Below are 12870 nucleotides of genomic sequence, written 5' to 3'. Positions count from 1 at the left end.
GCCCTCTGCTGCGTGAATTCAGTGCGCTCAGACGCGCTTCAGGCTGCACGCTGCCGACCCGACCCAAACGGTGGCTGAGCTTCCCTGTGCTGCCGTGCAAGGGCCTGGAGTTGGTCGGATGCATATGTCTTTTAAGAGAAGGAGTATGGGCTTGGCAAGGGCCGGGTGGTAAAGGCTTGGCTGATTCCTACATTCAGTACAGGAGTGAAAGAGAAGAGTTTCAAGGAAGCTGTTGTGACCTTTTGTTTCTTGCACTATTCAGCAAGGCTGTCAGAGGAGAAGAAATACTTTGCTGTTGAGGAGATTTTGGTGAAAAATTTTCTGAGCCAGGTGAAAACGTTTTAGGCTTTCAGGATTAACATTTCTGTTTGTCTGGTATGGGGTTTTCTGTGCAGTTAGTGAATGTTGCCCTGAAGTGGAAGTGTGAATGCATGTTGGGGGTGGCTGTGTGTTGAGGGTGGCTTGGGCTTCAAAGAGTAGTGAACTGCCCTTTGGGCAGGGGATGCTTTTACTGCCATGTCTGGGCAGTTGTGGTGGAGAGCACGTTAACAGTGAAATAATGAATGTTGTTAAACCCGTGTTAATGATTTATACAGGTCCAAGCTTGTACTTGTTTTTTACAGTCTGCCATCTCCCTTATGCTTGTGCTAAATATAAGCTGCTTGAAGATAAAGGACCAGCAGTGGAATGCGTGTGATGGGCAAGGGAGGAAAGTCTAGAAAAGGAGACTGCTTGTTGTGAACCATTTCTCACTAGTGCCAGGAATAATACTGTTTTAGTGAGTGGGAAATGATGAACTAACCAGCCCAACAGAAGTTTCTTATTACTGGCCCTCTTTCAAACTTGTTCGCTCGCTCCCTTGTAATATCAGGCCTTTGCTTTGTGAATTCTTATACATATATCTCACTTCTTAAGCATCTTAATGTTTTCACTGAGGTGGGACAATGGGTAAAAACACGTTCAAAGGTTAAGTCTTTGCAGGATAAAACCTCGGCCCGAACCATACGAGATACAGATTCAGCAGAGCGCTGCAGTCAGTCTGTAATCTGTGGCAGGGAGGTTGCTGAAGCACTGGTTTAGCATGTGCTCAAGTAAAAGCCGTTACTAGCTTCTGTGCTATATTAAACCTAAGGTCAATGCTCGTCAAGCACATGGATAGCCGAAGGCAAAACAAATGGGTAAAAGGATGAAGACAGCATTTATTTCTGTCACTTCATTATGAGTCTCAAGATGTTTATGGTCTCCCTAAATACCTCTGAAAGAAAAGCAAGGAGGCACATGTAATCACACAGATCCAAGCTCTGCGGCTAACTTCCAAGACTCCAAATAAGAACAGGGTCATGGTTTCAGAGAGATCTACTGGAGACTGTTGGAGTAATGTGGTTTAAAAACAAAAAAAGTGTGTGTGTTTGTGGGAGGGAGGAAACATATCTTCCCTAGTTCTCCACTAGCCTGTTTCAGAAGGTAAGTAATATGAGTAGAAGTATCTTCTTAAAATGATTTCTGACCAACTTCATGCCCATTTGTTCTTAGGCCAGTATTGTAATTTAGTTTAAATTAGCTCCTCTCTCCCTCAGCCTCTGTGATGTATTTATAGAAGGCATTTGGGCCTGTTTTTAGCTTAGGAAAATAAGGCTAAGGAAGCAAAGCCTTCTAGCTGCCTAAGATAGGGTTTTCATTTCCTAGTCAGCCTTTCTGTGCCACTTCAAATTTCTTGAGCCTATTTGCATTACAGGAATCAAATTATAAAGCAGAACTTGCTATTCCACTCCTGATAAATTTATTTGTTTTGCCCAAGCCTGAAACTGTTTTTGTTCGCTTAGGAAAAAGCTTTATAGATGGAAGAAGTCTTCCACGGGGGTGAGGCAGTTCTAGCGATGCATTTTGGGGGCCGCACGCCACCGTTGTCTAACCGTGCAGATTTTCCCAGGCGGCTCTTCCGAAACGCGTTTGTTTGAACGCAGCGATTGCGCACGTCGGCGCGGAGCTCCGCGGCCGCGCAAGGCGCGGCTCCCTGGGCAGGCTCCTCCCGCCCCCGCGGCGGCGCAGTGGTACGCGCTGAAGGGGCGCTCTCTCGCTTACTCTCCCCCCCACCCCGGGCGCGGTGGAACGCGCCGCCCCCCCCCCGGCGACGTCGGCGGCGCGGCCCGCCCCCCGCGGAGGGAGACGCCATTGCGGGGTTGTTTGTGCAGCGGCGGCGGAGGCGGCGCCGCGGCTCGGGCACGGCCGGCTCCTCTCGGCGCGGCGATCATGTCCACTCCGGCGCGGCGCAGGCTGATGCGCGACTTCAAGAGGTGAGCGGGGAGCGGGAGCGCGGCCGGTCCCGGCCGGGCAGGGCCCCGCCAAGGCGGCGGGGGGGGCCTCGCTCCCCGGGCGGCCGTTGCGCCCTGCCGCGGTGGCGCCCCGGGGGGAGTGGGGGGGGGGCGGCTGTGCGGGCCCGGCCCGTTAGGGCGCCGGGAGGGAGCCGTGTGTCCGTCCCCCCCCCCCGCGGCCGCAGGGGGTGCGTGGGGCGCGTTGCTCCGCGGCAGAGCCGCGTTTGTTTTTGTTTAGCGGCGCTTCCTCCGCAGCCGTCTGCGTCCCGCTGCTGGCAGGCGTCTGGGGGCGTCTGAGGATAAAAGTTGCAGCCGATGCCCTCACACAATGGCCGCGCTCCTCTCCGCCTCGGCGGCGCCCGCCGGGGGGGCCCTTCCCCGCCGCCCCGCCGCTGCCGGCAGCCGCTGGCGTTCCCGGCGCTGCCCTTTGGGACCAGACGCCGAGGATCCGTTCAGGCGCTCGCGCGTCGCACGGCTAAACCCCTTCACGGCAGTGACGTGGAAGTTTGACTCGGAGTCCTGCTGAATAGGAAGCCTGTGGCCTGCAAACGCTTAGGAAAGGCTCAAACACGCTGGTCACCCCGGGTCGTAGCTGAGGGGTGACTGAGCACCGAGCTGTGGTCGGACATTAGATGTGAATATCTTCTAAATACTTTTTTTCCTAGAAGGGCCCGGTGGTGAAGAGCTTACGGAGGCTAAGCATCTCTGAGGTGCTTCCCCCACACCCCCTTTCTTTTCCTCGCACAGGTTTTTCAATACGAAAGGTATTTGGCCCAGTTTTCTGAAGGGAACAGGCAGAATTCAGAAGCAGCGGAGGCTTTTTGGGCTGTCAGTCTCTCTGACAATCTCCCAGTCAGGGTGGACATCTAAAAATGAAGTATAGAAAACTGCTGAACACTGTATATGATTAAAAACAAACCAAAAAAATGGTTTTGTGTGTTCCTCAATAATGAGGAATCTGTAATATGAACAAACACTGCAACTAATGATTACTTCTTTAGCTCTTTTAAATGCTTATGGCTGAGCCACAGACTCTAGAATAATTTATTTCCAGTCTGTCATGTAAATATGTTCATAGTTGAGAGTGTGGAAAAAGTTATTTTTGTGAGCTTCATGGTATGTGTTATGATTTCTCTGGACTGGAATCACTCATAAGTTGTTGGAGGTGAGTCAGCTTTGATACTGTCTCTTTTTTTAGCGTAGCTATGTTATACCAGTACCTGAAAATACATCAGTAAACAGTTGACACATGCATATTCTATGTAGTTCTTTTATGTGACTGCATATAAAGCTGCAGTGTTAAAAGTGGCTTTTTGGTTTGTTGTTTTTCTTTTTCTTTTTTTTCTTTTTTTTTTTTTTGAATCTGCCAAGTTACAAAGTTGGACATTTTTGGGAAGTGGACCCTACCTTACTGTTATGTTTTATTTGGGTGTTAGTGTTCTGTGAACAGAAGCTCACTTGAATTCTGCTTAAACTAAAATGGGGTGTTCAGACTTTTTTTCCCTTGTCATTTGTGTAACCTCATATGAAAGTAGTTATTTTTTCAGGGTGAAGGGCGAAGTGATTTTTCAGGATTGCAATCAGACATGTTTTCTATGATTTTGTAATCAGTAGTAGAAAGGGATCATAGGAGGAGTGATTTGATAACTTTGAAATTTGAGGTGGAGAGAAGACTTTAAATTGACGGAAAAGTATAACCAAATAAATACAGCGAAACATGGAACAAGTTCATTTATACATGTATAAGAACTTCCATGCCTCAAAATTTATGTAACATTTTCATATCTTTTTTTTAATTTTCTCCCTCCTACCCTTAAGTTATATTTTTGTTTAGCCTTATGTTCATCTTACCTCATACTGAAAGAAGCAGACGATGTGCGCTGTGAACTCTGATTCAGTTTGTTAAATATAAACTCCTTTTGCGTGTTGTGATTGTCAGCAGTGGTGGTGAAAGAACAGTTCAACAGATATTTTTTTTTCCCCTCTCTTCCTTTTAATTTTTTTTGACTAAAGCAAAAAAAAAATAAGCTGACTAGGTTTGTTTTTGCTTTTGGAAAAGGAGCTATAAATACTACATTATCCCTATTTCTAAAATATTTCCAGGCTGTATTCAGACAAGTCTAGTTTCCCTTCCCTGCCACAAACTTTTTGTACTCTTTGACAGTGGAGTGCACAAGAGCTTTTTAAGGGATCTAAGAACTAAAGCCATCTTTCGGATGCATTATTAGGCTTAATTCTTAGGCGTTTAGGCGTTATTATTGGCATGCAGTCTGGCTATCACGTAGGGAGAAGTCACATTCCTGCTCTCACTGACCAAAATAGCAGGCAGTTTATGCTGTTGATATTAAGCTGTCTGAACTGTGTGTGCTCAGAGAACAAGGATGTAAACACAGAGTTCAGAGGGGATCTGAACTGCAAACAGGCAGAACCCTGCTTCTACCCTCTTTCTGTAGGGTAACATCACTTCTTATTGCCCATGTGCAGACACAATTTTAGCTTATTTTGTATCATAGACTTAGGAAAAGCAAGTACACGAAAACTTACAGGGCATAACTTATGACTGTAGACCAGTGTCAGCTCTGAATAAATCTGCACTTGTACACACAAATCTAGTTAGAATTTGTCCCTTGGTCTGCAGACCTCTCAGTGAAGACTTGCACATAATAGTATACTGTTATGTGGTTAGACCTCATGTTAATACTTAAGAGTTGCTTTTGAAGCAAGGGCAGTTGCTTCATTTTCTTTATTCTTTCGTGATTATGAAGCTAAATATGTGACATTGATAGGAGCTGTTGCCAGAGGGGTTTGATGTGGCAGAATCTTACCATGTGATTGGGACTTGCTGTTTTACACTGTTCCAGGAATTTATGAAATCCTTAAATAGAAACATTGGTAGACAAAAGGATGGGCAGAATGAGAGTATTTGGATCCTATCCTTGAGTTGTGATGTATATTCCTGTTCGGCCCAAGTTTGTGACTTTCAGTAAGTAATGCATTTTTCCCTAGTCCTAGGATTAAGGGACTAAAAAGAATTTAAAACATTTCCATGATTACTTTAGAGATAAATATTTACATTTGTTGAACTGGTAACAGGGAGCAGTACAGAGGTTTTTCCCTTTCTCCTCCTTCCCTTTCAAAGCAATTAGCTTACCAGCCAGAATGGGTTGATACCAAGTTTAGCCACATCTCACATGCAAAACTGGAAGTGCAGGGAAAGCTCCATTGACAGTCCTTTGCACTTAGTTTCAATAAGCATGTCATATTAGTATCCAAAAATGAGCCAGTGATACTTATAGCTAATGCTTCCCTTTGTGATTGTGATCTGTTTACTTCTTCATTGTAGCAACTGGCAGGAATTGCTCTTTCTGCTCTTTCATAATTCACTACTGTCAGTCCCAGTGTATGTGGTGCTTTAAATTATTCTTACAGTTGATGCTTTGCTCCTTGCGCACCTATCTAACCTGTTCGGCCATCAGTGTAACACTTGGGGAAAAGCTTGATGTGCATCTTCTAGGTTTTTGTCTTTTGTAATGTTATTAATCTGCATGTAACACTAGCGTGTATTCTGTAATTTGCAATGAGAAGATTTACAAACTCTGTATATTACTGTTAAATTTTACCTGTAGGAGTAGGTATTTTATTTATATAAAGGTTGTCATTCTATATTTGTAATTCTTAGATTGCAAGAAGACCCTCCTGTGGGTGTCAGTGGTGCACCGTCTGAGAATAATATAATGCAGTGGAATGCAGTTATATTTGGGTAAGAGTTTTTGCTCACTCTGAGGGCCTATGTTGAAGGGCTAAATACAATAATATGTGTGTGTATAAACATATATTACAGTATTCCTTTTGTTTTGTTTACATGGAGTCAGGAAACTGGCAAAAAAGACCAAGTGTGTTACAGGAAAATCTTTTTCAAGGTTACTACAGAATATCTAGGAAAGGAATTAAATTTTATGTCTTTTGTTCAAAATTTGTATATGGCTTAATAAACAGGATAGACTGGATTATGAAAAAACAGTGTTGTTCTTAAAAGGAGGTAAGAACAGTATGTCCTTGGTTGTTAAGTCCAGATGCATTAGCACTGATTGGTTTGATTCCCAGTAGAACTAGGTGTAGGTTTTGTCTAGGAAGTGTTGTGTATCCTGCAGAACAGGAACTAGCTTAGTATTTTTTTTTTTTATAAAATTGAAGTAGGCTTACTAATAGTTTTCCTACTAGTTCCAATCAGTCTATGTATAATACAACATATGCATTGTTTGGGATGATGATAACATAGATTTCTTGACTGAAAGCTTAGCTAGGGGAAAGCGTATTAAATATGACAAAGTTCCCAGAGATTACATCTGTATACTTTTCTAAATACTTACATCTTTGCTTCTATTTCTGTCTTGGGGGGGGGGGAGTTATATATTTACTGAACATGTTTAGAAGTAGGTATTTATCACTTTTTAACTGGAGTTTTCTGAAACCTTTCAGGCCAGAAGGGACCCCTTTTGAAGATGGTAAGCAGCTAACTTATTTGTTCTGTCACTTTTGTAAATGTTGCCAGTATTAACACTGTTCTACTTTGGTGGAAAAAAAAGCTGTTATAAAATTGGAACAAGCAAAACAAGCAGAAAGAGTGAATGAGTATGGTCTTGTTGAGTATGAAAATGCAGTATTTTGACCTAAGCATTCTCTTGTCAAGGTGGTTGATGGTTAGTTATAAAGCTATGAAGCAAGGATTATATTTAGATTTGTTTATACATGGAACGTTAGAGCTCTTAGTGGAGGAAGTTGGTCTAATGCTACCAGATGTTTTCGTATCTCCTATGGTTAATTTTAACAAAATAGTATGTTTTTTCTGTTTTCATCTTTGGAGCATGTTTTTCTTACTAAGAGCAGGTGAAGAATTGTGAATTGTTCTGAATATAGAACTCAGTGAGGAGGGGAGGAACATGAAAGTTAATGTGTGTAATTGATCCTCCCTTAGGCAGATGAGGAATAAATTACTTTAATAAGTATAGTAGTATTGCAGTAATCTGCAGCAGATGCATTTCTCTCTGTTTTGGGATGGAGGAGTTACAGTAAATTATTCACTGATCCATAATAAAGGTTTTCAGTGATCAGTCATGAGCTGCAAAGACTGAGGTAGTTGCTTATGAAAGTTCAGTTTTTATTTACTGACACCACAGTGCCTTCTTTATGAAATGCTTTAAAGTCACTGAAGTCTATGGAACTGACATACTGGGCCCCTGAGGAAGGGGGAAGGCAGTGGGATGATTGATACTGGATCTATCTGCTCTTCTGTGTATTCACTGAGTCTCCAAACTTTTGCCTAGATGCTGCTGCTTTTATTACTAGCAGTAAGCAGTAGTTCCATTATCACTTGGAATATATGAAAAGAAACCAGACACAATGTTGTTTGTCTATATATTGGTGGGAAGAAATATTGATTGTGGAGCACATGAATTAACTTATCTTGTATATTCCTAGAGGCATTTTTATCACTGTTAGTTATCTGATTGTATTTATGTTTGTTTGGACAGGTACTTTTAAACTAGTAATAGAATTTTCAGAAGAATATCCAAATAAACCTCCAACTGTTAGGTTTTTATCAAAAATGTTCCATCCAAATGGTGAGTATTTCATTTTTATTTAGTCATAATACCTACGAAATACTGTGGTGTGGTCATGTAACTTGTGGAGCTGCAGAATGCATAACAGCTCTCCACCTCTCTCCCTTGCCACCTCCTAAGTAGATGCCCAAGACATTAGCTGCTTGATCAAAACTTAAGAAATACTATGCTATTAAGAAGCAGCTATCCGTCTTTTCCTGGTCGATATATGTAGCCTCAGTAGCAAAGCCTGTGGTTCCATGAGCAATTCCAGCAGCAGCTGTACTCGGCTTAGAAGGGCAGTTCTGCTTGCAGATTACTGTCCTCTTCCATGTGCAGACACACCAGGCACTGCAGTAGGAAACTGATCAAGCTAAACATTCTTTACTTTTGTCAGGTGAGTCTTCAACCAAATCAATGCTTTCATTTGGTTCGCTGTACCAACTAGCACCAGCTCAAAGAAGAGGGTGAGAATGTGTGATCATAGCTGGGGGGAGGCACAGAGGTGGTGACTCTAACTTGGTGTAGAAGGCAGCCCTGTGAGGGAGAAAGCTTTGATTTCTATTCCACTGGATAAAACTTCTGAAGTGCTGATTTATGATACAAAGTTATAAACCATGTCTTTTGCTTTTCCAAGCCCCTCTGTTGCAACGGGGTACAGATTCAATTTGAGGGTCGAGGCATAAACCCATTCCAGCATTTCCTGTAGCTTGGTACCCAAGGATTTTCTTGCAAGGTACAGATTTGAGCCCTCTTTAAACAGAGACTGACCTTGACTTCAGTTCAGTGACTTTTTAGACATGCTGTCGAACCATTCATCTGTCATATAATGTACAGGCCAATATGCCTCTGACTGTGTGTGGTGAGGGGGAGGTGTTGTTGTTGTTGTTATTATTATTATTATTGTCATTGACAAGTTAGAAGAACAGGGTGTGGGAGTTTGAGTTGTGAATCCCAGTTTTGTATAGGCTTTTATGTGAAGACTACTGATGGCAATTTAGAAAGAAGTAGGATTTCAGGTGCACTTTTCAGCATTTTCCACTGCTTGACTTAGTGACTCTCCTATTCATCTTGTTGAGTGTAGAGCAAGTGAAAACAGGATACTGAGCTCTCCCCATTCAGTGCGTAGTGAATGCGAGATCCTTAGCTGGTGCTGTGCATTCCGTTCCTGCAGTAAATGTCTCACTGCTCCCTAGGAGACATTAAACCTGCTTGTGAATCTGCACCAGTTGCACAAGAGAAGTAAGAAACTGAGTCTAGGTCAGCCAATTCCTGTGCTGGTGCCATGATCTGTGGACCATCCTTTTCCTCTAAAGAGTTTTGTTACTTTTAGTAACGTATCCCTTTCAAAATACAAGGTGTCAAACCACATAAAATTGTGGGACATAACTAAATGTTTTCAGTGACTGCTATCCTTTTTCATAAAGCATTAATTTAAACACAGACTGAATTGGAATAGTAACTCTTCCTTGAGCAGTATTTAATGAACAAAATGTAAAATGAATCTGACAGTTTTTAAATGATACCTATGCTGTATTCACAGTTTATGCGGACGGTAGCATATGTTTAGATATCCTTCAGAATCGCTGGAGCCCAACATATGATGTCTCATCTATTTTAACTTCAATTCAGGTAACTTTAAATTTATTTTTAGCAAATGGAATATGTTGTGATTAGTCTCTATCTCAGATTATACACAGCTCAGTGATGTGGCTAGCAGTTATCTATACGAGGGAGCTTCAAATAATTGTGAACTAAGCAGTAGCTTTTTAGTTCTTTTAAGGACTTTGGTGTTGAACTGTGAAATTACTGTTTTTAAGATAGAAAATTGCCATTAGAGAATTTGTGTAGGAAGATAGTTTTTGATTTGGATTCCTTTTTAACTGCTTTTAGTCAATATATGGTATCAGATGTTTAAAAAAAAAAAAAAGCCTAGTGTAATATTTGAAACATTGTAACTTTTTCCTGAAGGCTTGACCAATGAAATCCTCAAGGAGACAGATAGTATTTACTTGAAATAAGTGAAAAATGGACATTTGTTTTCTCTTACGTCATGGGCTTTATTTTCCTATAATGAAGTCTTATAGGAGGCATATCAGGCCTCTCAATACTTGTGAGTGACAATATTAGTGCAACTGCCACACATCAATCAACATCATACTGCTAACTGGCACTGACCATGCATCTGTTAGGTTTGTGAAGGATGTAAGGAACCTGGAAATGTACTCAGTGCTAATGCTTAAGCAATGTGTATTTGAGGTTCAGTAGTTTAATTATGGGAGCCTAACGAAGAGTTTAACCTGTTTTTTCAAGCGGGCTCTCTTGAGTCATGTGTGCTTTCTGAAACTCACTCCATTTGAAAATTTTGTGTTTAACTACTTTTTCCCCCCCTTTATCCAAAATGTATTGTTTTGTGTCTCACTTCTTGTTTTCCACTTCTTACAGTCTCTGCTTGATGAACCTAATCCAAACAGTCCAGCAAACAGTCAGGCAGCACAACTTTATCAGGAGAACAAACGTGAATATGAGAAAAGAGTTTCAGCTATTGTTGAACAAAGTTGGAATGATTCGTAACAGCTGCTTTGTTCCTCTTCACCCTCATAATCATTATGTACAATATAACTCTCAATAGAAAGGCTACCAGAAATTTCAAGTGCCACAGTTCTAAGAATTTGCATAAAAACTCATTTGCAAACAAAATTAAGCCCTCCAGTTTAGAGAACTTAAAAGCTTGTGTATCTTGATTAACGTACTTTTTATTGCATGGTATGAACTAAGTTATTGCTACATAAATTTGTAATATATCCTGTTTGTATTTTTTTTCCAAGTGTATAATGTTGGTGTGGAGTTTTCATGACAGAATATACACATTTTGTAAATCTGTACTTTTTCAAATACTGAATGCCTTATTTTTGAATTCTTTAGATTTTTAAATTGGAGAAGAGCACTTAAAGTTTTTATATATAAATATTTCATGTAAAACTGTTCAATACATAACCTCAGTGCAAGACATTCTTCTCTCATTCTGTATCTCTTTCAAAGGACTCATTTTTAGTCTGTTTTTCCTTTTTCGATACATGCTAATTATACCATGCACTTTACAAACAGAAAAGTTAATCTTATGGTGTAACCATCTTCACTGGATTTCTCTGCATCTGCACCAGAGCTTAACTTGATTATGCGTCCTCAGTTGTATGAGGAGGAGAAGTATTAGTGGCTGCCACCTTGCAAATGGGGAAACAGATGTAAATGTTTTGCTGAAAAAAATGCCACTGTAAATCAGTGGCATAGTTGCAAACGGGATGCGGATCACCAGACTTGATAATAATGTATTCTTATAACTTTTACTTTTCAGGGAGATTGTATTTTACAAAGTTGTAAAATGTTGTCATCTAAACTTGTCCTGATATTGTAATATGGTTTTGAATATTTTTCTAATAATTAAAGAGGTCTCCCTTCAGTCTCCCCTTGGGGTAGGGCACAAATTAATCATCAACAGAAGAAAAAATGCCTGCAGATTGAAATTGAGTTATTCTTTGGAATTAACTGTGTACCACAGGTGGTCAGGTTTCATGTCTGTTTCACAGAGGTTCCAACTGTTCTTTAAGCTGCTAGTTTTAAAGAAGTTTGGTTTTGTTCTTGTAAATGTTGGTTTGGTGACTTGTTCCTGTATTCTGAAAGCCAGGGTGGATGGCTATAGTAAAAAATCAGGCCTTTTTCTCTCCCAACAACAAAATTGTCATCCTTTGGTCTTCACTCCAACCAGCATTACACATGTAGGAACCCCAAAACAGCATGTATAGTTTTTAGGAGCAGCACTATTAGGCTTAAAAACTGTAATTGGAATTCTAGTCAAACATTTCTGTGTTATTAATAGCTGGTGGAACAAAACTACTGTACTGTAGATGAGGATTTTTAGAAAACTAGTTTGCAAAGACTTTACAATCAATACTAAACAAAAATCTCTTCACAAAATTGAAAAGTCAATTTTCTTAAGACTCAGTGAATTTGTATTTAAAAAAAATCTTAAGTCTACTTGTGGTTATTAACAGAAACACTAAAGGATCTAATTTGCCTTTTTACTATGGTGAAATTATAGAAAACTGTAATCCAGAGAAGTAGTGTTACCAAGTGTAAATTGGTATACACACAATGGGTTTTGTTTACAAATGCATTTCTGAAAAGCTTTCTCTTTCTAAGATGTGGTCTAAATTCTGAAGGTTTTTTCACTTTATCACCTACATTAAGATTTATTTTGTTCCACTTACATGTGTGTGAGATGAGATTTGCCATTCATTAGAGTTCACATTGATTTGATTATTCTTGAACAATCCCTTTAGCCTAGTTATAGATGCATTAAACTCAGAAAATGTTTTTTGTTTATCTGGGATGGAGGTAGTGCATGTCTGAGAAATTTAATTGGAGCAGAGGAAGGTTTAATTAATTAGTGATCAGCACTGCAAACTCAAAACCTCTGCCTAGGTAGGCACCCACAGTATATAGGCACATACGTGTGTGTCTGAATGTGTAAGAACATTCTGTTGTAGGCAGTATTTGGGGCCCAGAGCTAGTATTTAAAGTCTTAATGAAAAATGTCATGCCTTCTTGTGGGCAAAGATAATTCTTGCTGTGGACAAAGATGATTATTATATTCATGGTGTATGATGGAGAAGAAAGTTGCCTTGTCTGACCAAATCTCATACGGTGACTAATATACTATACGGTGACTAATATACTATACGGTGACTATAGAATCAAGGCCTTAATGGTGTCAGGATGGTGAGAATCCAGCTTTTGATGATCATCTAGGGGTAGATGCTGGGCTGTGTAGAAAAAACAGCATTGCTTGAGGTGTGATTTCTTGAGTGCATAGGAAACTGCACAGCATCCCCTATGAGAGCTGTGAGGTGGAATGAGAGCTTGGAGCCTTCTGCAGCCCCTCCCAAAGTACACATCGT

General features: G+C 40.8%; 1 protein-coding gene across 1 annotated transcript; it reads left to right on the top strand.

Moving 5' to 3' along the window:
• The first annotated feature begins 2113 nt into the window (after nucleotides 1-2113).
• On the top strand, nucleotides 2114-11377 carry UBE2B (ubiquitin conjugating enzyme E2 B). The gene is made up of 6 exons (XM_026118260.2): nucleotides 2114-2294; nucleotides 5992-6072; nucleotides 6792-6817; nucleotides 7844-7933; nucleotides 9456-9544; nucleotides 10358-11377. The coding sequence occupies exons 1-6, from the start codon at nucleotides 2251-2253 to the stop codon at nucleotides 10484-10486; spliced, it is 459 nt and encodes a 152-aa protein (XP_025974045.1). The 5' UTR covers nucleotides 2114-2250; the 3' UTR covers nucleotides 10487-11377.
• The last annotated feature ends 1493 nt before the right edge of the window (nucleotides 11378-12870 follow it).

This window comes from Dromaius novaehollandiae, chromosome 15, assembly GCF_036370855.1.
Source record: "Dromaius novaehollandiae isolate bDroNov1 chromosome 15, bDroNov1.hap1, whole genome shotgun sequence".
NCBI lineage: Eukaryota > Metazoa > Chordata > Aves > Casuariiformes > Dromaiidae > Dromaius > Dromaius novaehollandiae.
The sequence above is the reverse complement of the archived record's forward strand: the minus strand, read 5'-3'. Positions and strand labels throughout refer to the sequence as shown.